The sequence below is a fragment of the Oenanthe melanoleuca genome, chromosome 1A (genome assembly GCF_029582105.1).
Source record: "Oenanthe melanoleuca isolate GR-GAL-2019-014 chromosome 1A, OMel1.0, whole genome shotgun sequence".
Lineage (NCBI taxonomy): Eukaryota > Metazoa > Chordata > Aves > Passeriformes > Muscicapidae > Oenanthe > Oenanthe melanoleuca.
In genome coordinates, this window is record NC_079334.1 from 7,086,162 (window position 1) to 7,108,159 (window position 21,998).

Sequence of the window (21,998 nt, forward strand, 5' to 3'; positions counted from 1 at the left end):
TCTACCCTTGTCATGCTCTTCATCTTTTAATGTTAAATTCCCCTGATCTTTCTCCTAACACTGCTAATTAATTCTAACTCACACTAACTATGATGCATCTCCTCAACACAGAGAAGCACAGCTGAAGGAATTAATTTCTTTCAAGGAGTGAGAGGCACCTTTAGTGATTATAATCTGTATCACTTCATGGAGAACAAAACTGGTGAAATCAAAGTGTCCTGCTTTGTTCATTTTTAAGCATCAATATCTCTTCCAATGGCAGTGTTTGTTGCATGACAGAACACATTCATGATGGACTTCACCTCAAGACCAGTGGCATCCACCAGAATCCTTTCACTAATTTAGTTTTGAGCATAATTGGAATATCTCAGGCACATCTAAGTGATTTTCCAGCATGTTTTACAGGATCATCAGGGAGTGCTCAGACAAAAAGTAGCATAAAATCAGATAACATAATCCTAGAATGGCCTAGTTTGGAAGGGACCTAAAAGATCATCCAGTTCCAAATGCCCTGGCATGATCTGGGACACCTTCCACTGGAAAAGTGAAAAGGGGTTATACATCCTTTGGTTTATCAGTGTATTTATTTATTTATTTATATGCCTCTGCCTGTCCCAGGGATACAGAAACTGCACTCACCCTATTCCCAGCTGACTGATTTTTGTGTGTGCTCCTGACTGAAGGTCTCAAGCTTAAACAATTCCTCAAAATATCATGAAACAGAATGAACCTCCTGCCTTGCTGGTGAGCTGTTTGTGAAATCCCAGTAATTTCCATCTGGAAGACAATCCCTTATGTAACAGAGAGCTGCTGCCAAATTTGTCAGGTGCCAGTAACTGTTGGGAATGTGTGGCATTTAATTTAGGCAATCTGTTGCTGTGGCTGAATGAGAAGCCACTCCCCCAGTGCTATAAATTCAACATACAGAAGTGTTTTGCTGTAGATAAATTGCCTTCTCACCCATGGTTAACCCTGGAATTGATGCAGAACTACCATGAGCCCAAGGCATGGGGCAGGGGTTGCTTTGGCCACTGCAGGACCTGAATCTAAGAATTCAGGTCAGTCCATCTCAAAATCTGGGCATTTCTAACACCAGGAGAGTGCTCAAAGCATGTGGGTGGGCTGAAACACACACACAGCTTTCCTGCTCTACAACAGAGCTCTGAAATACAAGCAATACATACAGACTTCTTGATTTGTTTTATGTGTTCTTTCTTTGGGACTCTCAGCCATTACATCTTTTTGACTCTGTAAGGGAGCTCTGATTGGGAGCACTTTGTGGAAGAAGCACAAAATGCAATTGTTCTCCACACAGTAAACTGTGTGAAGGAAAGTATTTGCAATATCTTTGCTTTCACCACTTTTATATGAAAAATTAAACAGTGTTTAATTACCTTTTAAATGGCTAAAGAAATAGTGATTCCTTTTAATTCCAAGTAAGTTTTTACTATAAAAACCAGAACCTGACTTCTGAGAATATTCTTTCAAGTATGCAAATCAGCTCAAGAATCAAAGTCCAGTTTTAAAACTGATTTTAGGTGGCCAAAACTACAAATAGGCACATTGTCCCTTTTATTCTAAATGGCCTATAGTCAGAACCATGTCATCCAGCATTGGTTAAGTGTTTGAAAGATAGGAGCCTAACCAAAGTTGGACATCTAGGCTCCCCCTGGGATTGACAGGAAAGGTAAATTCCTCCAAAGCTTACATTGTCCTACCTGCTGAAGGACAGGCTGAATAAAGTTCTGGAAATGTCTTTTCTTGAGCAGCATGGGGAACTTTTGATGCACAAACTCAAGAAACAAGAGACTGATCTCCTTCCTAACATCTTCATGTCAGGATGTGCTTCTGAAGAGCCTGTTCAGGCACTCTCTGCATCTCTAGGAGCTGAAACACTTCTAAAAGCTTTCTGTAAGGCAAATGAAAGTTTAGTTCTTGTTGTGAGGATCAGCTATTCCCCAAGAACTTTGAAGTCTCAGGTGTTTTTCAAAATTATGTCTGAATGTTTTTTAGCATTATTTGTTAGGATTAGGACTCCTCTAGAAGAAGTGAAATAGAGCATGGACTAATGGAAATTACTGATCCTTGAATGTTGTCACATTGGTCTGTGTCTGCAGGGGAAGGTGCTACTGAAGGAAATTTTGTCATTCACTTTAGTCAAGTTACATTAATTTCCCCCCAAACCAGTTTGTTAACAAATTTAGAATCTACAAGAAGATGAGAAAAAAAAAAAGAGACATACCAGAAGAATCAGAAAATAAACAGTCTGCTGTTTATTGTGGGTCTAAATGACCTCAGAAAGATGACTTCATTTGTTTCTAAAATGCCCACTGCATAAGACTTTATATTGTTCCACAGGAAGTATTTTTTACCACTGGATCAAGACACTTCTGTGTGCTGTAAAAAAAAGTGGTTTAAATTATGCAAGTTTACAATAAACAGCATCAGGAAAAAGAAAGACCATTTTTTTTCAGTGTATCTTTTTTAACTCTTCCAAATTTCTCCAGTGTAACACTCGTTTTCTTTAATTTTTTGAGCTCTGGCTTAAAGTTCATTTTAATTTAGGAGGGGAAAAGGGGAAACATAAATGAAGTAGGAATTCATTTGGGATATCCAAAGTGTAGCTATTTGTCTAGACTATGATTAATACAGATGATTCCACAGACAAAGGTATGATCTGCAGTTTGTATAAGCTCCTGAGGGGATTGTCTCATTCTCTAGTTTTATTAAGCCTGAAAAATCTCTTCTACCTCAAAGGGGCACAGAAAAATCGTCATTTAAACTACTTTCAAGGTGAAATAATATTATTTCCAGAAGTGTAGCTCAAGTAACATTTAAGGTTCCCCTAATTACACCACGCTGTCCTTAACACAAAGCTTGCCAAGCCTACAGGAGGAGCATCGAGTGCCAGGGCGAGACAACGAGCTCAGTTCCTGTATTCTCCGTGCTGCTTCTTCTTCCCCTGTGGCAAGGCTCCAATGGAAAAGGGGGACTTGATGTTCTGCCTGTCCCTCTCAGCCTCCTCCTCCTCGTCGTATCTCTCATCCTCGTCCTCGTCCTCGGCCTCGCTGTGGTGGGGGCTGGAATGCTGCGAGGCGGAGGGTGATGGTGGCACTGATGAAGGCCTGGGGTACCTGAACCCTTCCGTCTGCCAGACACAGAAGCAAGTGCAGTGTGTTAGCTGAGCCCCTCCACGGGTTTTGCACAGCAAGTTAAGGCTATCATCACTTCAGATTAATCCCTCAGCTCAGATCCTCTCAGTCCTCCTCTGCCAGCAAGCACACACCTGTATTACACATACACAGCTTTATAACAGATGTTTACAGATGCTATAAACAACCTTCCACCACTGCTTTTTGAAAAACATGGCTATCTTTACTGAGCCTGAAAACAATCAGCACAACACAAAATCCTCCTGCACTCTGCAGTCAGAATATGCTTACTGAAATTCAGGCTTCAATCTGAACATTCAAAACAGTTTTCTAGTTTTAATGTCAGCATCTGCAAAATCAGACCCCAGCAAGGGGTTTTGGTCTGAGCCTCCTCACTCCTTACTAAAAAACAGAGGTGCTCTTTGGAGGTTTGGTTTCAACATTGTTGTGAGCAGCCTCTCTTCTCAAATTGGTGCTGATCTGGACTAGGCAAGAACTGTCTGAAGGTGTGCCTTTGCAGTGACCCCTTGCAGCTCCAGACAACACACCATGTTTAGATGAAGGCAATACTTTGCCTTGCTTTCCCTAAAACAACCTTTCCTTCTATTTGGTTGGTGCAGAACATCTCCATGTCATTTAGCAGAAGCAAAAATTAGCAGCTGCCACTCTTCCAGGAGGAATTTCAAGGGCCAGTTCCTCAGCTGCTCCAAAGTGGCATAGTCCCATCCAGCTCAGTCCAAACCATCTGAAGATGACCAGGTCCTGTGTCACACCTGGTAACGCTGTGTTTGGATCTGATATCTGAGGTTGTGGTTTAACCTCAGTCAGAAACTCTGCCCCACAAAGCCTCAGCTTGTTCCCCCCTGGAGGGGTCGAGGAGAGAATCAAAAAGGGGAAATTGGGAAAGCTCATGGGTTAGATTAAGGCAGTTCAGTAGGGAAAGCAAAAGCTGTGCACACAAGCAAAGAAATCCAGGAATTCATTCCCATGGACAAGCAGGTGTTCAGCCATCCCCAGAAGAAGCAGGGCCCCATCACAGGTAACTTTTACTGGAAGAGACAAACACCAGCACTCTGAACACCCCCTTTTCTTCCCTCTTCCCACAGCTTTATACACTGAGCATGATGCCATTAGGTCTGGAATGTCCCTTTGGCCAGTTAGGGTCAGCTGTGCTGGCTGTGTCCCCTCCCTGTGCACTCCCAGCTGGCCAGGTGGGTGAGGATCAGAAAAGTTCTTGGCTCTGGCAAGCCCTGCTCAGCAAGAACTAAACCATCCCTGTGTTATCAGCACTGCTTCCAGCACAAATCCAAAACACAGCCCAGCTACTGTGAGAAAAATTGTCTCTGTTCCAGACCAAAACATCACACTCCTGACTGGAGACTGGGTCTATAACCTGTTAAGCTTTTAATTAGGAGCTCCTACTTCCCTTTAGTTAAACACAAACTTGCTAACTCTCTCCTCTCTCACACTCTTCCTCTCTTTCCTTGTAAAGCAGTTAAAATGAACTCATCTCCAACTGCAGACTTTACCTTTGGTGGAGCACTTCGATCCATCTCAAATTTATCTGGGAATGTTCTGCCGAGGGCCAAGTGTCTGGCATGCATGTAATACTGCAACAGAACAGAGAAGCCAATACAAGTCATAGAAATATTGGATAGATTTAAGCAAGGGGGGAAAAGGAATATAAAGTGAGTATATTCTAAAAGACAGTGCTGAACAAAGGCTAAATGTGTTTCCAGCTAAGCAGAATCCAGCTGATATCACTGCTTGTACTGTGAAGTGATGAGCAATTCAGGACAGATTCCCACCAAAGAAGTCTGGAACAGAAGCTGAATAAGGGCACCTGTAAGATGTATTAGGATGGAAACTAGGACTTGTCTTGGTCAGTACAGCTCCTGTTGAGTGACAGGTATGCTTTATCCCTCAGAAAAAAACTGAGGGTGGGTTTTTTAACAAGGAAAATTTACATCTTAAAGTGTGCATATGTATTACACATAAGTTTTAGACTCATTCAAAGTCACTTTGGACTGCACAGAAGCATTTGTAACACTGACAGAGAAGTAACATTTATGAGATCACTGATGCCTGATATCTAAGAATTTGACAAAAATATTTTTAGATCCACTGTATTCCTGAGTTTGCAGCACATGCACAGAAAAAATAGCTTGTTATATCTTATGCAGTTTTGAGAACCATATAAATACTAAGGTTCTCACACAGGTATCAGAACAGGAAAAGATCCAAAATATGAGTTTTACAAACTCATATATGTGCTTCCATTTCTTTGGTCCTGCAGACTTGAGAACAATACTTTGCTACTGTCTTCTTAGTAGGTGGTACTGTAGTGCTTTCTGTGTAAATTAAAAACAGTATTTTGCATTTAAAGCACAGAGGTAGTTAAGGAGTGTTGAGGAGCCACAGAGCTCAGAAACATTTCACGCAGGACAGGGAAGGATTTGTTGAAAGTGTCCAGATGACTTTGGAGCACAAATCCTCCTTAGTGCAGGTGTTAAAAGCAGATTTTCACATTGTTTAGCACCAGAAAGAGCTCAGTGGTGTGACTGGACTCTGCCCTAACCTATCCTGCCACTGGAGCATGGAAGGATTTCAGTGCAACGTGCAGGCTCTGCCTTCAGCCCCCTGCAGAGGGGAATGTCAGCACCGTGCTGGAGGCTCTGGCCAGACCTTTGAGCCTGGCACTCAGAATGGCTCCCAGGCACACACCCTGCCCAGGTACTTCCAGTCCAGCAGGTCGGAGAGGCGCTCGGTGCGGTTCCTCTGGATGATGCGCTGGCGCCGGTTCTGCTGGCAGAAGCCGTACAGGAACTGGGTCAGCTGGTTGCACGACTCGTCCGGCGAGCGGAACCGCCTGTCCACGATGTAGATCCCTGGAGACACGAGGAAGGATGAGGTGAGGAGGGGGTTTGAGGTATATTAAGCCACTCACACGTAAGGTAGAGGTGTAAGTTTAAGTTTTAGGATAAGTGAGTCAGTAAGTTTTACTACATAGCTCTAATGCTTTTAGTAAGTAAAAGGTTTAGATATTAAAGTAGAAGTGTGAGTTCTAGTGAAGGGTGAAAAACACTCTGATCTTTTCAGTAGAGGCTCCAGAACCATAGTTGTAGACAGTACCTAGACATAATAGAGCTAGAGTAAGAATATTGCTTACACTTTTCAGATAGAACAAGATAGGTTGTACGCATAGTCTATACGTAACCTAGCGTGCTAAGAAACTGGAATTCTAATAGGTTAAGGAGTGGTAGTCTGAGTTTGTGTTTTAGCTTGTTGGGAAGATTCTATATAAGAGTATGTATTGGGAAGAGTTGGTGCTTTTTGCCATCACCTTTTCTGCTTTTCCTGCCATTTCTTTTCTTTTTGCTTTTGCTCACCATCAACTTCAACACCCGAGAAGAAGACAGGAGCTGCCGCAGCATCATCAGCCCCACCAGGACCTCAGGGAGCAGCTTCTGCTTCAATACTTGGGACTCCAAACTAAAACTTAGCATGGACTTTGATGCCTGTGACTGTGCCTTTTGAGACTGATGTGCTTCTGCAATAAATAACCTTTTAGCAACTATTAGCTGCTTTGCTCATTCTAGAAGATAACCTGACAAAGTTGGTGCCCTGGTACCTCACCCTTAACCTCACAGGACTGGAGATGGGATCTGACCTCTACACTGCCAATGGACCTTCTGTCACGTAGCCCTGCAAATTTTACATGCAGCATGTCCTGTCTAATGTTAAAAGGCAGCCACAACTGGAATATTTGTTACCATTCTGATGGAATAGAGAGATTGCTGAGACCCTTACAGCTGGTCTGTGAGCCAGAGAAGGTTAATGAATTATTTCTCAAAGGAATCTTATCAAGGCTGTTGGCCTGGAGACCAAGAAGAGAAGAAGGAGATATGCAGGAAACAAAACCTGCAGTTGGGAAAAGTATTTTTATAAAAGTTTTGTGAAAAACAGAGGTGGAGATGGTTTTACACCAATGAACATTATGTTCATCTATTGTAACCAATGAACAAAATGCAAATTTTGTAGAGGGTATAAAAGACAACATGCTGTTGTAATAAATGGGATATTAGCCTTTTGAAATGTAGTGTGTGTATTCATATATGGTGTCTGCCCCAACAGCGACAGAGATGCAGAGGAATATGCAAATTATTTATAAACTTCAACTTTCTTTACTTTTCAGGCTGAAATTCAGCAAATTCTTCAAAACTCAGAGGCTTTCTTGTTGCTGTGTAAGTGTGTCCAAAAGGGTTTGAGTTTCTGGATAAAGACATATCATTTTTATCTCTCATAATTTTTAAAATAATGACTTCTTAAAGGAAACAATCAATCTAATGTTTTCCTAGCTTGCTGTAGAATTCACAAGTGTGGATGGCTGGAATCAGGCTGTAGGAGAGAGACTGTGTTTTCTGTGGAAATACAAGTGTTTCCATAGAGACAGCTAACTCACATACATCATTCAACAGACAATTCTGGCACAGAGAGGGCAGAGGTAAGCTTTGCCTCTACATTGTTGAGATTAATATTTTATTTTTGCCACCTTCTTTACACCAGGGTGTTGGGAAGAAGAAGGTACCAGACCTTGCAGTTCTCTTAATGGACATGACAGATGCAAAACTACCTTAATGAAATGCCTGATAGTAATTTATGCCAACTCACATCTATGTTTTGGCACAGAGGAGCAAGTGACCTGTGTTATGTGGTCTGCCTATAGATATAGGTGCATCTGTATTTTGTACCAGGCTCTAACCCTTGCCCCTAGGTCAGGCAAAGGTGGTACCAGTGTGGGGCTGTCACTGGCTCATTGTGGAAACAAGCCCAGGTCCTTGGAAAGAGGCCCTAGTTTGGGAATATATTCAATATTCACAGAACCATAGAATTATAGAATGGTTTGGGTTGGAAAGGACCTTAAAGATCATCTCATTCCAGCCCCCTGCCATGGGCAGGGACACCTTCCACTATCCCAGGCTGCTCAGAGCCCTATCCAGCCTGGCCCTGGACACTTCCAGAGATGGGGCATCCAGGTATCCCTGGCTAACAAGGAGGAAAGGACAGGGAGGGCTGTGCCTTGCTCTGTACCCCAGAGAGGCCACAGCTTTTAGTGACACTGCACCAGTTGAAAACAGGGACAATCAACCCTAAAAGGAGGCTCTGCTGAGGCAGAGGACAACTCAAGAGGCAGAATTGTCCTGACATACGAGGCATTGGCACTGCAGTCATGAACCTCCCTGAGCAGATCATTATTTGAAGTAGATTCCTTGTATTTCCACGTCTCTCTCTTTCTTTTTCTTTTTTTCTTTTTTTTTTTTTTTTCTTTTTAAGTGAACATGGTAATTTAATGTTTGTTTGAGAAGGGTTAAGGGTCATGTCACTGGTCTCCAAGTCCCAGACTATTAAGAGAAGCAGACTCTCCCTGCTTCTTTAGAAGGCTCAGAGTGTTCTAATGCAACCAGAGGCACTAAAGGGAAGTGCTGGGAGACTCTAGACTGATATGAGCAGTGATGAATTTGGAAGGATACAGCAGACAAAAGGGTAAAGGGAGACAAAAAAAAATAACCTGGAAAGGGTTTGGATAAATATATAAGCTGAAATCACTTGTCCAACTTAAAAAGATATTCAGAGCTCTGACTATATTCCCCCAATGAACTCCCTTGTCCCAGAGAAACACCAATTTGAGGAGTAATAGCATGGTTGCTCTGCCTTTTGCTTACTAACTCAGAGGTGATATTTTGATATGCTGTTAAAGTTTTTACCATAAGCTTCTGGGTCAGCAACATGTTCCTGCATGAAGCACCCAAATCCAGAGAGGTTTGTGGTTACACTGGGAATGCCCATCACAGTACACTCAGCTGCAGAAAGAAACAGGAAAACAGAAAGGAAAAGGGTTTCAGGGCAATACATCTGCAATGCTTTCATCTTAAGAGAGAAAAATATAAAATAGGAAGACAGAAAGTCCCATAATATTAAAGCTGCTCTGAAAATATCACGTGAAAACGATAATAAAGTTTTGTTGGGGCTTATGGGAAAAAAAAATAAAAACAAATTTTAAACAAAAATTCACCCTGTGTTTTCAGAGCAGCTAAACTGGAAACTTTCTGGAAGTGCAGTTTTGAATCAGAGAACCCCAATATATGGTCAGGACTATTTAGATTTTAAATTGGAGTCTAATGTACACCAATGTTCATTAGTTGTTCACAACTCTTTACAAAACTTTACAATCTCTTTGGAGCAGAAGCACATCAAACTTTGGGTTTTGATGGTTTGCCAACAGATCTCTATAGCAAGAAAAAAAAACAACAAAACAAAATTAAAAGCCCACCCCAAAACAACAAACCCCATCATTAACTCAGGACTGCATTCACAGTAGATGTGGAGCTATTTTTATAAAATAAGAAAATGTATGCATTTTTTTTTAGTTTTCCTGTTATACCCATGAACAAGGACAACTGCTAACCCTCCTCAAAGAGTTTTTGCCAAGGGGCCTAAGCCTAACCTAAACCACCATGAAGACTCTAGTCTTACAAAAATGCAAAGACATCTACATGGCCTTCATATGATAGTAAAACTGGTGTCTAAATATATATAAATATAAATGTTATAAATATACCTTAAAAAAAGCACTCTTTGTTTCTGGGAGACATAAATGGCTATTGACATAGAAAATATTTTAAGTTAGAATCTGTATGTTCTCTGCATTTTTAGAAATTTCCAGTTAATCCAATGAGATTCACCATCACTGCATGTATTTCTGTTCAATAACTTAGCTATGGTATTACATAATTCTCTCAAACTTTTTATATTGAATTAAATCCACTGAACTTTCAGCTGGCAGCATCAGAATTCTTGCCCTGCTTTTTTGAATATTTACATTCCTGGACACCTTCTTTTAAAATCCTTCAACAAAGAATTAAGTTTTAAAAATCATTTCTTGCTCAAAAGCCATAGAAAAATCAAAAGATTACACATTAGTAAGGGAAAGAGTCCAGTGCAGGGACAATTTTGCCAGCAGTAAGACCTTTGCATGGCAGAGGAAACAGAGCCTAAAGAGTTTTTTCAGCACTCCAGAAGGAACTGGCTGCATCAATGGAAAGGTGTTCATCTTCCCACACTAGTTAAGGGTACAGAATTCCTACCTGGAGTGTAGCCCCAGGGCTCATAGTAAGATGGGAATACCCCAAGGTGGCAGCCTCTAACAAACTCCTCATAGTCCAAGGGCAGCAAGGGGCTCGTTGAAGAAAGAAACTCTGGATGTAGGATCACCTGGATATTCAAAACTTTTGTTAGAGGTGGAAGAAAACCATCATTGATATATTTCAATTATGAAGAAGCTTAGGCAACTTGCTCACCCTGGTCTTTTTCTAAGTATCTGGACAACACCTCCTTTGACCACCCATCTGTTACCTACCCCACTTCTCACACTACAGCACATCCTGCCTGTGTGCATGGTTTAAACTGCTCTGGGTTTATTTCCCCACAGCCATTATTCCATGTCCAGGATATGCTTTTATCCCTTCTTAATAAGATTGTCATGCTACTCACTTGAGTAAACACATGAATGTACTCAACCAGAGTAAAAGGGCTGTAAACTCATTTTGCAAGCTTAGTTGATCCCAGTGATTCCAATGGAATTGCTGAGGATATTTTTCACATGCCAGCTGTGTCTGCCTGGATATCTTATACTTCTCTCAAAATCACTTTCAATTTGAAGTTTACAAATTTTAGAAAAAAAAAATTATTCAGCTCATTAACTATTAAGCCTGTTCATGCAGGAGATAATTTTTCAGTGGTAATGACAGATTTTAAGAAACTTGACATCTGCTGAGAAGCAGGAGATGTCTGCTGTGTTATATCCTATCTGCTCTGTAATGCCTTCAAGCATTAATTAATAATTAAGTTAATTCTGAGGCATTTTTTACCACATTTGTACACAGTGTACACTACTTTTCTTATATCTCATGTATTATTAACATATTATAATCCCAGAATTCATTGGAGTTAATGCTCACATGTTAAGCCAAGAAGAAGCAAGTAGGAAGTGTAAGAAAATATTTACTCAGGTATAGCCATGGGTTTAAAAAGAAACTGAGAATAAATGAAATTTGATTGTTAGAGATACCTTGGATCTGGCTTTAAAGAAAAGGTTTGAAAGAGGAAGAATTTTTAATTTTAGGTTCAACTTTGACTAGACAGATGTTGAGATAGTCATAGTTCTAATGCTGGAGATTGCCAGAAAAAACAACTTTGGTAGACAGTGAAGGCAGGAGTTGATAATTTCTGTGGTCTGACAAGGTAAACATGGAAGCAAGGAAAGGAGTTCTTTGCATAAATTTAGTTTCTACAGATGATACAGGCATGAGCATGGCATGAACAGAAATTCTTTCTGCTCAGGATCAAACCCCTGGTTAATCTTTTACAACAAAAGCTGAGTATCAGGGTGTTGCTCTTAAGAGATGAATCAATACTCCAGGAATACTTTTGATTTCAGGAGCAGGACCTCCTCATTCAGTGCAGGAGGCAGCAATGAAAACAACTCCCTAAACTCATATTCCTAAATTGAAATTAGCTTGGCTAAACAGCACCTTGTGCAGCGACAAGTTGTTACTCCTGGAAAGGGAGGAAGAGAGGAGGACTCTAGCAGCATAACACCACCCAACAAGAATTTAAGAGCACTCCCCATGCTAAGGAAGCAGACTGAGGATGCTCAGAGCAATCCCAGGGTGCCCAGACCAGGAGGGCAGCGCGCACCTTGACGCGGTCGGTGCGGTTGTTGAACAGCCCGATGCGCCGGATGGTGCTCAGGATCGGGTCGTTGCTGTCATCAATCATGTTGTGGGTGGTCACTGGAGGCAGAGAGTGTCTCTGAACACAGAAAAGGCAATCCATAAATCACACAAACTCTTGGCAAACCGTCCTGTTGCCGTTTCCTAAAGCTACTGGAAGGCAGCGGCAGATTTTTACTCGCTGATGTGAATAAGCTCAATTTACCTAAAAAAAAATTAATTCGTACTAACTGTTAGAAGGGCCCACCATTTAATTTTGAAGGTTTTTAATCAATGCTGTATTTCCTTAGAGTTTGATTTCACATATTTAGTAAAATTGGAAAAATCCAGGCTCAGGAACAATCCAAAGTTCACACATAGTTCAGAATAAAAGAACTGGGAATGCACAAGACTGAAGGACTCCCCAAAAGATTAGTTTGGGTAATACTCTCATTAAAAACAATCAGAGCTGATTTTAAATGTTAGTGAAAATGTTAATAGTGAAAACTTCTTCCCAATGTACACATATCACTATATGCCATACACAATCCTTTTACATCATCACATTCATTATTTATAATAAATTATAAATCTTAAAAGGTAATAATAATATATTGATTTATAATATTACATACTTTAATATTATATTATGATATTAGAATATGTATTAATTAATATTCTATTAATAACATAAATGTTAAATGTTAATATGTTATAAATAACATATTTTCTGACCTGAGTTGAAAAGATGGCTCTTTTCATAATGCTTATGTCATCTCGGTCAAGAATCTTGTTCAAGTCTGGGATTTCTCCTCTGCAAAGGAAACACACAACCAGTTTTACCAAATGACCCATTGTTCTTTTTGTAAAGAAAATGAAGAAATGGCCTAAAAGTCTGCAGATATAAACATGAACTTTTCCTTTGTTTTCATGGCCCTTCTATATTCCCTATATTGGGTTCTCCCATATACTTGCTAATCTGCCAAAAAATTTTCAAAAAAAAAAGCTAAAGAATTGGTTTCACCTGTTTTTTTGGACACAGCTTGTTTTTACTGAAGTTCCAGCCATCTCACCCATGCTTTGGATCATTCACTTCCAAATGTCTTCTGAAATTATATGACTGAATCACTTTCACATTTGACTTTGTGCCTGGTGCTTTTTTAAGCTGAAGTAGCTCGTTTTTGACAGTGGATAAGACTTTGTGTTACTTAGACACCCCCTGTGTCTCTTACAAATATTTCCACCACAAACTACTGATACCTTTAATTTTTTCTCTGTCATTTGCCTGTTAAACAAGTATCTTGTTTATGGGCCCACATCTTTCTACCCTGCCCTCCTATGGATGTCAAAATTCCTTACACAAAGAGCAGAAGCACAGAAACAGCACAAGCCACTCAAACATGAGGCACTGCAAGGCAGAGAAAAGCAACTTATTCACTCACCTCAGCAAGGCATTGTAGAGTTTCCTTCCAAACTTTTCTTTCACAGATTGTGCAGTGTCCCTAGGAAGATAAATAAATATATGCACAAAACAGGAGAAACCAGGACAAAAACAGTATAAAAGAGATTCATGCTGCTGGAAATTAAACTGATATACTGATAGAACCAGGGGTGCAGAGGCAAACAAAGGTCTGGTTCTCAAAGTTCCTTTCTCCAGCCAGCAGTTTTTCTGATGGATTCCAGCAGAGCTGAGGATTTGCCCTGCACCTACAGATGAGTAGACTGGGAAAGCCAGGGGCAGGCTTTGTAAGGGATTTTTTCTAACCCTCTTCTCTGATCAGCAGACCACATGTCAGCTGTGAAAAAAAGAGCATATATATGACCCTAGGTACTGTAACATGATCATTAATAATGGACAGAGAGATCCCCAACTTCTCTTGACCTAGAAGAGAGATGCAAGACATAAGAATTAATCAAAGAGGGATTTTCAAAGCAAGCTTCCCCCTTCAATTTCTGCCCTATTTCCCAACTCTCAGAATTTTGGAAACCAGTGTTAGACTAAAAGGTACCTTGTCCTAATTAGTTTGCAAAACAAAAAACTTCCTGAAAAGCTCAGGCCAAGTTTTAAGCTATTAATGAGGCCTGTGTCAGACCAATGTCATATTTTAGCTAAGGAAGAACTCCAGTGAACCACTGCTCTGCATGCAAAGAGTCATTTTTATTATTCTGCCTGTGGCAGAAAGTTCTGCTGTCAAAACAGCAAGTGCACTCTAAATTTGAGTAAATCTACTGTGAGTAAAGTTCCACTTGACAGAACCTTTCCTGCCTTTCTGATTTCTAATTATACTTTAGGCTAAGATGAAACTTGTTGAGTGAAATCCTAAACCTTACCAAGCTGGGAACCCACATATTTGTTTTTAGGTGCTCTCTCTCACCTCACTTAGACACAAGAGTGGATGAGTTAATTTTGGGTGAGTTGAAAAGCAGACAAATGTCAAGCCACACTGATCCAAACCCCAGCAGGATTGTTCCCACATGACTATACATTCATAGATTGCCATGCACAATATCTGTAATTTATCCAGATGGGACAGACTGCTTTTTCGGAAGCAGAGGAAAAGAAGGATTTTATACCCCAAGTCAACCATCACATAATAATTTGTAAGTGCTGAATTCCTTAATAAGTGCCAGCCTCTTCTTGTTCTTAATTTCTGTGGCATCCTGAAAATCACCTGATATAATTATGAAATACTGCTAGCAGGTGGGTTTATCCTGGTGTTCAGATTATGACCATGATAATGCTGCAAACAGTGATGCAGAGAGTCTTTTGCTTTTCACAGAGAAGAGCAGCTGAAAGCAGTCTTTTCCTACACAGAATCACACAGCAATTAAAGTGAAGGGAAGGTTAATCCTGCTCCTGCTTTGCTTTTTTGTTTGGAAAGTTGCAAAATGAGTAGGGCTGTGACAATTTTTCCTCTGTAGCTGTAAGTTTCACTGCTTGGTTATGGCCACTGCTTGTTGTAATCCATATATAAAATTACAGACAATTTTTATCAGCTGTTGGATCACACAGTGCAATTTCCAAATTTCTAAATAAAAGAGGATGTTTGATTGATTTCTTTTTCCCACAGAGAAGTTCACTGTGAAAAGTGAGCAGACAGTCTTTATTTTGTGGGAGCTCCATAGCATGTCCAATGGGAGTACCAGAAACAGCCAGAAGACATCCAAAACACTGGATTTTCTAGAGCATTGGACTTTGTTGCTGCAAAACAAGTTATACTCACTAATAGAATGGCAAAGCAAGCCAATAAAAATAACTTTGGACCAAAAAAAAAAAAAAAACAAACAAAAAAAAAAAAAAAAAAAAAAAAAAAAAAAACAAAAAACAAAAAACAAAAAACAAACAAAAAAAAAAAAACAAAAAACAAAAAACAAAAAACCTCAAAGGAAAAATATTTGACCTTATTTATCTTTTCCATCTCTTTGATCCCTGAAATACATTCTAGTTACCCACAATCCTCAATTTTAGCAAAAAGAAGGAGCATGGTTCTCCAGCTAAGACTTTTGCATGAATCCACATCAGACAGTAGCAGGGTGGGAATGGCAATTACCAGAGCTGCTTTCGGACTGCTTGTCCTTTCAAGGTTTCCACATTGAAATTGTTGGTCTTTGCTGGCATGATGAAGAACACAATAACTGTAACATCAGTCTTGTGAACCTACATGACAAGAAATGGAGAGGAATTTTAAATAAAAAAAAAAAATCTCATACAGGGTATCACGGCCAACTTTAAGAATTAGTCACAGGAAACGCCAAATGCACTTTGGTTTTCCAGGAAGGCTCAGATCTTGTAGCTCTTGCTACAAATAAAGTTTTGTCAAATCAGAGATCAAGGTAGAGATGTCACCCAGTTTCAGTTTGGGCTATCAGAGTTTCCTGAGCTCTCATGGTTTAGAGAACACGGCTTTGGATGTGCACATAAACTGCAGAAAAATAAAAGTCCTACACACTTTCTCACCTGACACAAATTGAGCTGGCTCAAAGGAGTGAGTGGTTTACTAGCTGAGATATGCCTAGGCATGAGATAAGGTATTTCTTACACCAACAGGTGTATGGCACAGGACCTGCCAGACTCACAAAAAGCCACAACTTCTTGCTCATCTCCCCAATTCAGCTACTTCCAAGGCAGAAAGCACTTGCTGTAAATTTTGACCCTTTATTTCTAGATGGTTTCACTTGCTAGCTTCTCCTGTGCTATTAGAACAAGGTTCAAAATACCAGGTCCATTCACTGCTGCATGAATGCATGCTGAGTGTGTGAACAGTCACTCTCACACGGCATGGATGTGTGCTGTGTGCATGAACAGTCACTCTCATGCTTTATAGATGCATGCTGTGTGCATGAACAGTTTAATGAAAAGCTAAGGGTGACCTCTGTCCAGAGCTGTAAAAATTAAATTACTTTGAATTGCCTCCATTTCAAATTTTAGATACACAAACACGCTGTTAGTGTGCCTTCTCTCACACTGTCACAGAGGGAAATGTATAAAATAATCTATGGCAGTCATCTGTCATGTTAATGTTAATTAATATTCTTCCCTTCCCTCTCTTCTAAGTGGGTTCCAAGTCCATCATGCCACAATCCCAGTGTGCATTAACAATCTCTCCCAACATCCATATTTTATTTGCAAAATTTTAATAAAGTTTTCAAGGAGCAGAGGAAAGCATCTCTATAAAGTAAAACAATTCCATGCAACACTATGCACTTTTTAGGTTCAGGCACACCACTGGGGATTGTTTAGGAAGTACCACCATTTCCAGATTTGTAATTAGTACAGGTAGTCTGCTACTGCCAATGGAATTAACTCTTGAAATAATTACAGAAAAAGTGTTGTTATAACAGGTAGTCAGATGCCAGCATCCACACTGGAAGAATAATGCAGTAAATCCAGGCTCAGCTTATGGGAGAAGCAACAGTACACTGTTCTACAGAGCCTGAGAAAACTAGCCTGTTTCCTTTAATTTCCATCACCCTTGTTTGCCATGGATGCCATCAGGAAGAATTTCACAGGAAGGGTGATCAGGCAAAGGAAGGGGCTGCCCAGCGAGGTGGTGGAATCACCTTTCCTGAGAGTGTTCAAAAAACAACTGGACATGGCTCTTAGTGCCATGGTCCAATTGACAAACTGGTGATTGGCCAAAGGTTGGACTCAAGGATCTTGGAAGTCTTTTCCAACCCGAAAAAGGTTTTATGATTCTGTGATATAAATGGTTACCCGCAATAAGAGATTGCTGCAATAATTGCTCAGGCAATTCTTTCCCTCTTATCACACAAGACCTGCCACACGCCCAGCATTCACAGGTAACAGCCATGTAAATACCATTTACAGGTAACTGATACTGCACAGCACCATCAAAAACTGATTTCTGTTGTGTAGGAAATACTCCAGTTCTGTGAGGTGACCTGTGTGAATGAAGGGATTTAGAATTTCCAGAAATTCCAGAGGCTCTAAATGGCATATTAATAGAAGGTGGTGGTAGAATAAGTGTACTTAGGGCTTTGAACATCAGTGATTCTTTCATCCCTGCTGACAGTGCAATATCATAATTTTTATCCAGATTTTCCATATCATTCAACAGATAAGAGTACAAAAGACAGAGTCTAGGACAACAGCTGATTGATCCTTGCCAGATGATTGAAAACCAATTAGCATTTTTTTTCTGGGTTTTATTTTCAATATACCAGTCTTTGGGACACATCTGGAGACATTTCCAACACCCTCATTGTAGGTGGTAAGGGCTCTGCTCTGTGATTTTTGACAAAGCCTTGCTCTATCTTCATTGGAATGCTCCATAAAGGCATTTAGAAATATTGCACCATTGACCATGAACAGGTCCTAATGAATTAAGCAATTTGCTTAAAAGGATGTTTTCAAAATGCAGCTTTAAAGGCTTAGTTTTATTTCCATTATAATATGTAAACCATCAGGGTAAAAGCCAGAATACTATTTTCATTATTTCACTCTAAAAACCAGGGAGGCAACCATGGATTAACTTCCTGAACTATGTAATCAATTTTTTTAAACTGTCTGAAATGATCATATATTCTGATGGCTCAGGAAGAGAGCCCTATGGAAACTGTGAGTATCCCATAATTACTTTCCTATAAACCAGAGTAGTGAAAGGGAATTCTTGCAGCTGATTTTCACAGTATGGTCAGTCTGAGCATAAGCTCTATGCTTTCAACAGCTGTGTAAGCTTTCTTACCCTCAGCAGAAAGTTTAATCTTGATAAGGCTTCTAGGAACATATCAGCTCCTTTGTTGGAAAACTCGTATCTCCCAGCAATGAAGAAAAACAAGGTCTTGTCAAGATCGAAGTCAAGGTGGCTGAAAGGAAGAAAACAAACAAGAACAAAGTATTTCCCAAGATACAATCAAACAAAACATACAACAGCTTTCTAATCTGGAGGAACTCATTATCCCAAGAGAAAAATGAAAGTGAGGCTTTTCTGCTGTGCTTTAAATTGACTATCTTAATCTAACAAATTGCTTTTTGGGTAAATAACAAATAGATCAAGATCTGCTGTCTGATACCACAATCTGTTAAAATCAGAGTCAGATCTGGTGTCTAAAATTCCCTTAGCTTCTGACTGAGAAATCCCAGACAGATATTTGAATAAGCTGGTTTCAACATTTCCACTCCTCTATAAAGTACTTGTTAGTCCTCCTGCTTTGGTTCTTGCTTTAAATAGCGTTGGACAAGCATTGCTAATGTTTGAAAAGTAAAAGCATACCCATAGAAATGACCTCGAATGAACTCTTGGATCCTAGCCTTGTACATGGAATGCAAATTCTGAAACTCATGCATTGCTGAAAATTTCTTAATGTTCAAGCCATTTGGGGTGACAACATCTGGAAAAGCAGAGAAAAGGCAGAGGTAGACATCTTCAGAGTCAGAGAAATCTTTAAGGAAAGAACCAACGTGTCTCTCAAGCCCATGTGAACAGGTCATGTCATTGTGTGACAGGGGAGGGAACAGCACTGCCTCTTGCACGTGGCTCTCTGCTGTCTCCAGCATCAAAGCAGCTTTCACCTGCCCTCAGCACCGGGCAGACCCCACCCTTCTGCCCTGTCAGGACTCCAGCAATGTCTCCATTGAGCTGTAAGTTTGTTGTGCAACTTGCCCTTTACCTCTTTATCCTTGGTATCACTGCTGCCTGCTATCACTGCAGATTGAGAGCCCTTGGAAGCAGTAACTGTGCTATGCACGTGTTTACTGCATGGCACAAGAGATATCCACTCTATCACAACTTCTGAGGATTTATCAAAAAAGGGAGCATATAAGAAACCTTTATAAAACAGCCTCTTATTTTTTTTTTAGGTTGCATTTCTCCTAAAAACAGCCACGGAATAGTACTCTTTACATTTTTACTGCTGCTCTCCTCCAAGATCCCAAAGGATCTTACAATTAAAATTTGTTCATTTCCAGCATTTTAAAGGCAGAGTTTTAGGATATACACAGAGGACAGGCACTGAAATTCAATCACGGCAGCTGTTCAAAGGCTTGCCCTAAATCCAGTCCCAGTAAATGGAAAGAACACCATTTTCTGTCCCTTGAGCTGGGTTATGAATGGAAATGAAAGGGATGGTCAGAAGTTCCTCAGCAGATGTGTTTCATGGCAACACAACTGACTGAAACAGACCTAGACTAATTTATGATGCTTGCCTTACTTATGCAAATGCCACGACCATTTTTAATTACTTCTTTGAAAGTTACAGTCTGCTTCAGCAATATATGTTTTTCCTTGCTATGTAAGTGATCTCTGATTAAACTTCCACATGTAAAACATCCTCAAACACTCTAGGTTAAACTGCAACAGATAAAAATATAACCTTTAGTAGCAACCATGAGATAGAAAGTCTTGATGGATCTTTCTGGAATACCACTCTTGAAACTAAAGACCAGGAAATCTTTACTTGTTAGGTACTTAAGATTTGGTTTTCAATGACAAAACAGTCTTGGAGGACCTGAGGAGAAAACTTGTGCTTTTACCTTCTCCTGCTCAGCACTTAAGAATTCTCTCCAAGATCTCTGGGGGGAAGCAAAAGAGCTGAAATATCCTCCACTGTCCTTAGCAACAACAGATCTTCTCATTCCTCTGACCTGTTTCTTGCTCTGCAGGGAAGAACTGGCCCAGGCAGGACAGAGCTTTGAGGCTCCAACCATCTCAAAGCCTTCCCAACACAGGAAGAATCCCTTCCCTGGGTATTTCTGGCCAGCTTCCTTCCACTCTGACATTGATTAATCAGGGAGTTTTGGAGAGTCTCACCCACCAGCAGCAGCCTGTGTATCACCTACACCCAAGTCCTTTTATTTAACTGCAGCTTCCTTTACCCTGCCATGAGGGTTGGGGCTCAACCCATCTCTTGTTTAAGGCTTTGAGATGCACGACAGATGTGGTGGCCCAAAGAACCCAGTTCACCATTTCTGGAATATTTTGAACATGTGTGAGGGATGAAGGGGTGAAAGAGGGCTTGGTCCCTATGCTAACTGGTTTGGGGTTTTTTGTTGTTGTTGTTTAATGAATTAACAATATTTTTGTTTGAAAAATTGTCCCAAGTAGGTCAAATAAGGATATTTTGACTTCTGCAGTTTTAGGAAAGAAACTGGCATTGATTTAAGTAATATTAGCACAGAATGAAGTTCTCTCTTGATAGATCACTAACATTCAGAGTTGATTAGTACTTTTTCAGTTTCCATCTGTGATTTTGATTAAATATATAGAGATAGGAAGCCTAGATCTAGAACTCAATTAATACCTGATTCTCCTGGGATTTTGATTCAGTTTTCTCTACTGCTAATGAGAAATATGTTCCATGTCTGACTGAAAACATTAGAAATCCCATAACATCAGTTTTCAAGTCACAAGAATATAACTTATCATCACTGACAGAATCTTGCTGGATACACCAAAGATACTCAAGCTTTTGATAAGTAAAGGTTTGGTAAATTGTTGATCACATAACAACTGCAGCAAATGGGATCAGCATAATGTAAGCAGCCATTCTGCCAGCTTTAGATTGGCCTTTGTCCTGCTGCAAAACTTCTCTGAGAAATCAGGTTTATTACACTTTAAAGGGACTTTTCCAAGTGATGAGATTTATAATTTAAATTATAATCCAAGTTTGATGCTAAAGAGGAGTAGCAGAGACAGCTCAATTTAGCACATTTCTGAGTTATTTTTAGCTAACAATTTGGTTACAAAATTCCTGTCTCAATAAATGCAAATAAAAGTTAATTGTGCCAATTCAGCATCCTCCTTTTAAAGGTTTATTTTTAAAGTGGATGGAGAAATGTACACATGCTTTCAGTATTCATGTTCCTTCTCAGAATTCAAGTTCAATGACCTACTGAAGGATTGCTGGACTTCCCAAATAATCAATGTCTATGCACATTTCACAACTTTCAGAGAGAATAAATAGTGTAAGAATAGGTTCCTCCACAGTTTATTTGTGATCTTGGATAGAGAAACTATTAAAATACTTATTTCTATCAGAAAATACTTTCCATTTAAAGTAATCTCTTAGGATTCAGGGTGACAATTCCTACTGAATTTCTTTCTAGCTGCTGTCAACATGAAGCATGACATGTGTCAGTAGTTTTTTAACCCAAACATTAAGTATATTTACTTGGTTTCTTCAAAGTTGCAAGAATAATCACAAAAATCTCAGGCCTGTGAATCTCTGTGCATGGAATTCTCTTCAGCTTCAACTGATGTTTTATCTGTGAGCAGTCTGGAGATTTTCTTCCCCAAATTAAACTGGATTCAGATTCATTTCAGTCTCCTAAAATCCCAAAACACAGACTATGATTTTCAATGGTAGCTGTGGTGGGGAGAAGCCTCATGCCTATATAAAAAATGCTTCTAAAGTCTGATTTTTCAGAGTACTCTGCACTCTGTAAAAATCGAGACCTTTCAGAGATATCCCAGTTTAAATGACTGAACTTCAGTGACTTTTAAGACATGGCCTTCATGCTTATAATACAATGAAAAATATAATCTAAATCCACCATCCTACTGACAGCTAGTCAGAAATGAGGCAAAGGATTCCATGAAATGCTCTTTTGTTTGGT

The 21,998-nt window shown here is 39.9% G+C and overlaps 1 protein-coding gene across 1 annotated transcript in view; it reads right to left on the minus strand.

Moving 5' to 3' along the window:
- Positions 1–2,250: 2,250 nt before the first annotated feature.
- Positions 2,251–21,998, minus strand: part of GYS2 (glycogen synthase 2) — a 41,152-nt gene continuing 21,404 nt past the window's right edge. The window contains exons 6-16 of the mRNA XM_056516285.1: positions 18,658–18,775; positions 18,130–18,250; positions 15,475–15,581; positions 13,366–13,425; positions 12,659–12,737; positions 11,910–12,023; positions 10,298–10,424; positions 8,918–9,013; positions 5,877–6,040; positions 4,682–4,762; positions 2,251–3,148 (exon numbers count right to left, since the gene is read on the minus strand). Of these exons, the coding sequence (XP_056372260.1) occupies positions 2,927–3,148; positions 4,682–4,762; positions 5,877–6,040; positions 8,918–9,013; positions 10,298–10,424; positions 11,910–12,023; positions 12,659–12,737; positions 13,366–13,425; positions 15,475–15,581; positions 18,130–18,250; positions 18,658–18,775 (1,289 nt within the window). The 3' untranslated portion in view covers positions 2,251–2,926. The remainder of the gene's footprint in view (positions 3,149–4,681; positions 4,763–5,876; positions 6,041–8,917; positions 9,014–10,297; positions 10,425–11,909; positions 12,024–12,658; positions 12,738–13,365; positions 13,426–15,474; positions 15,582–18,129; positions 18,251–18,657; positions 18,776–21,998) is intronic.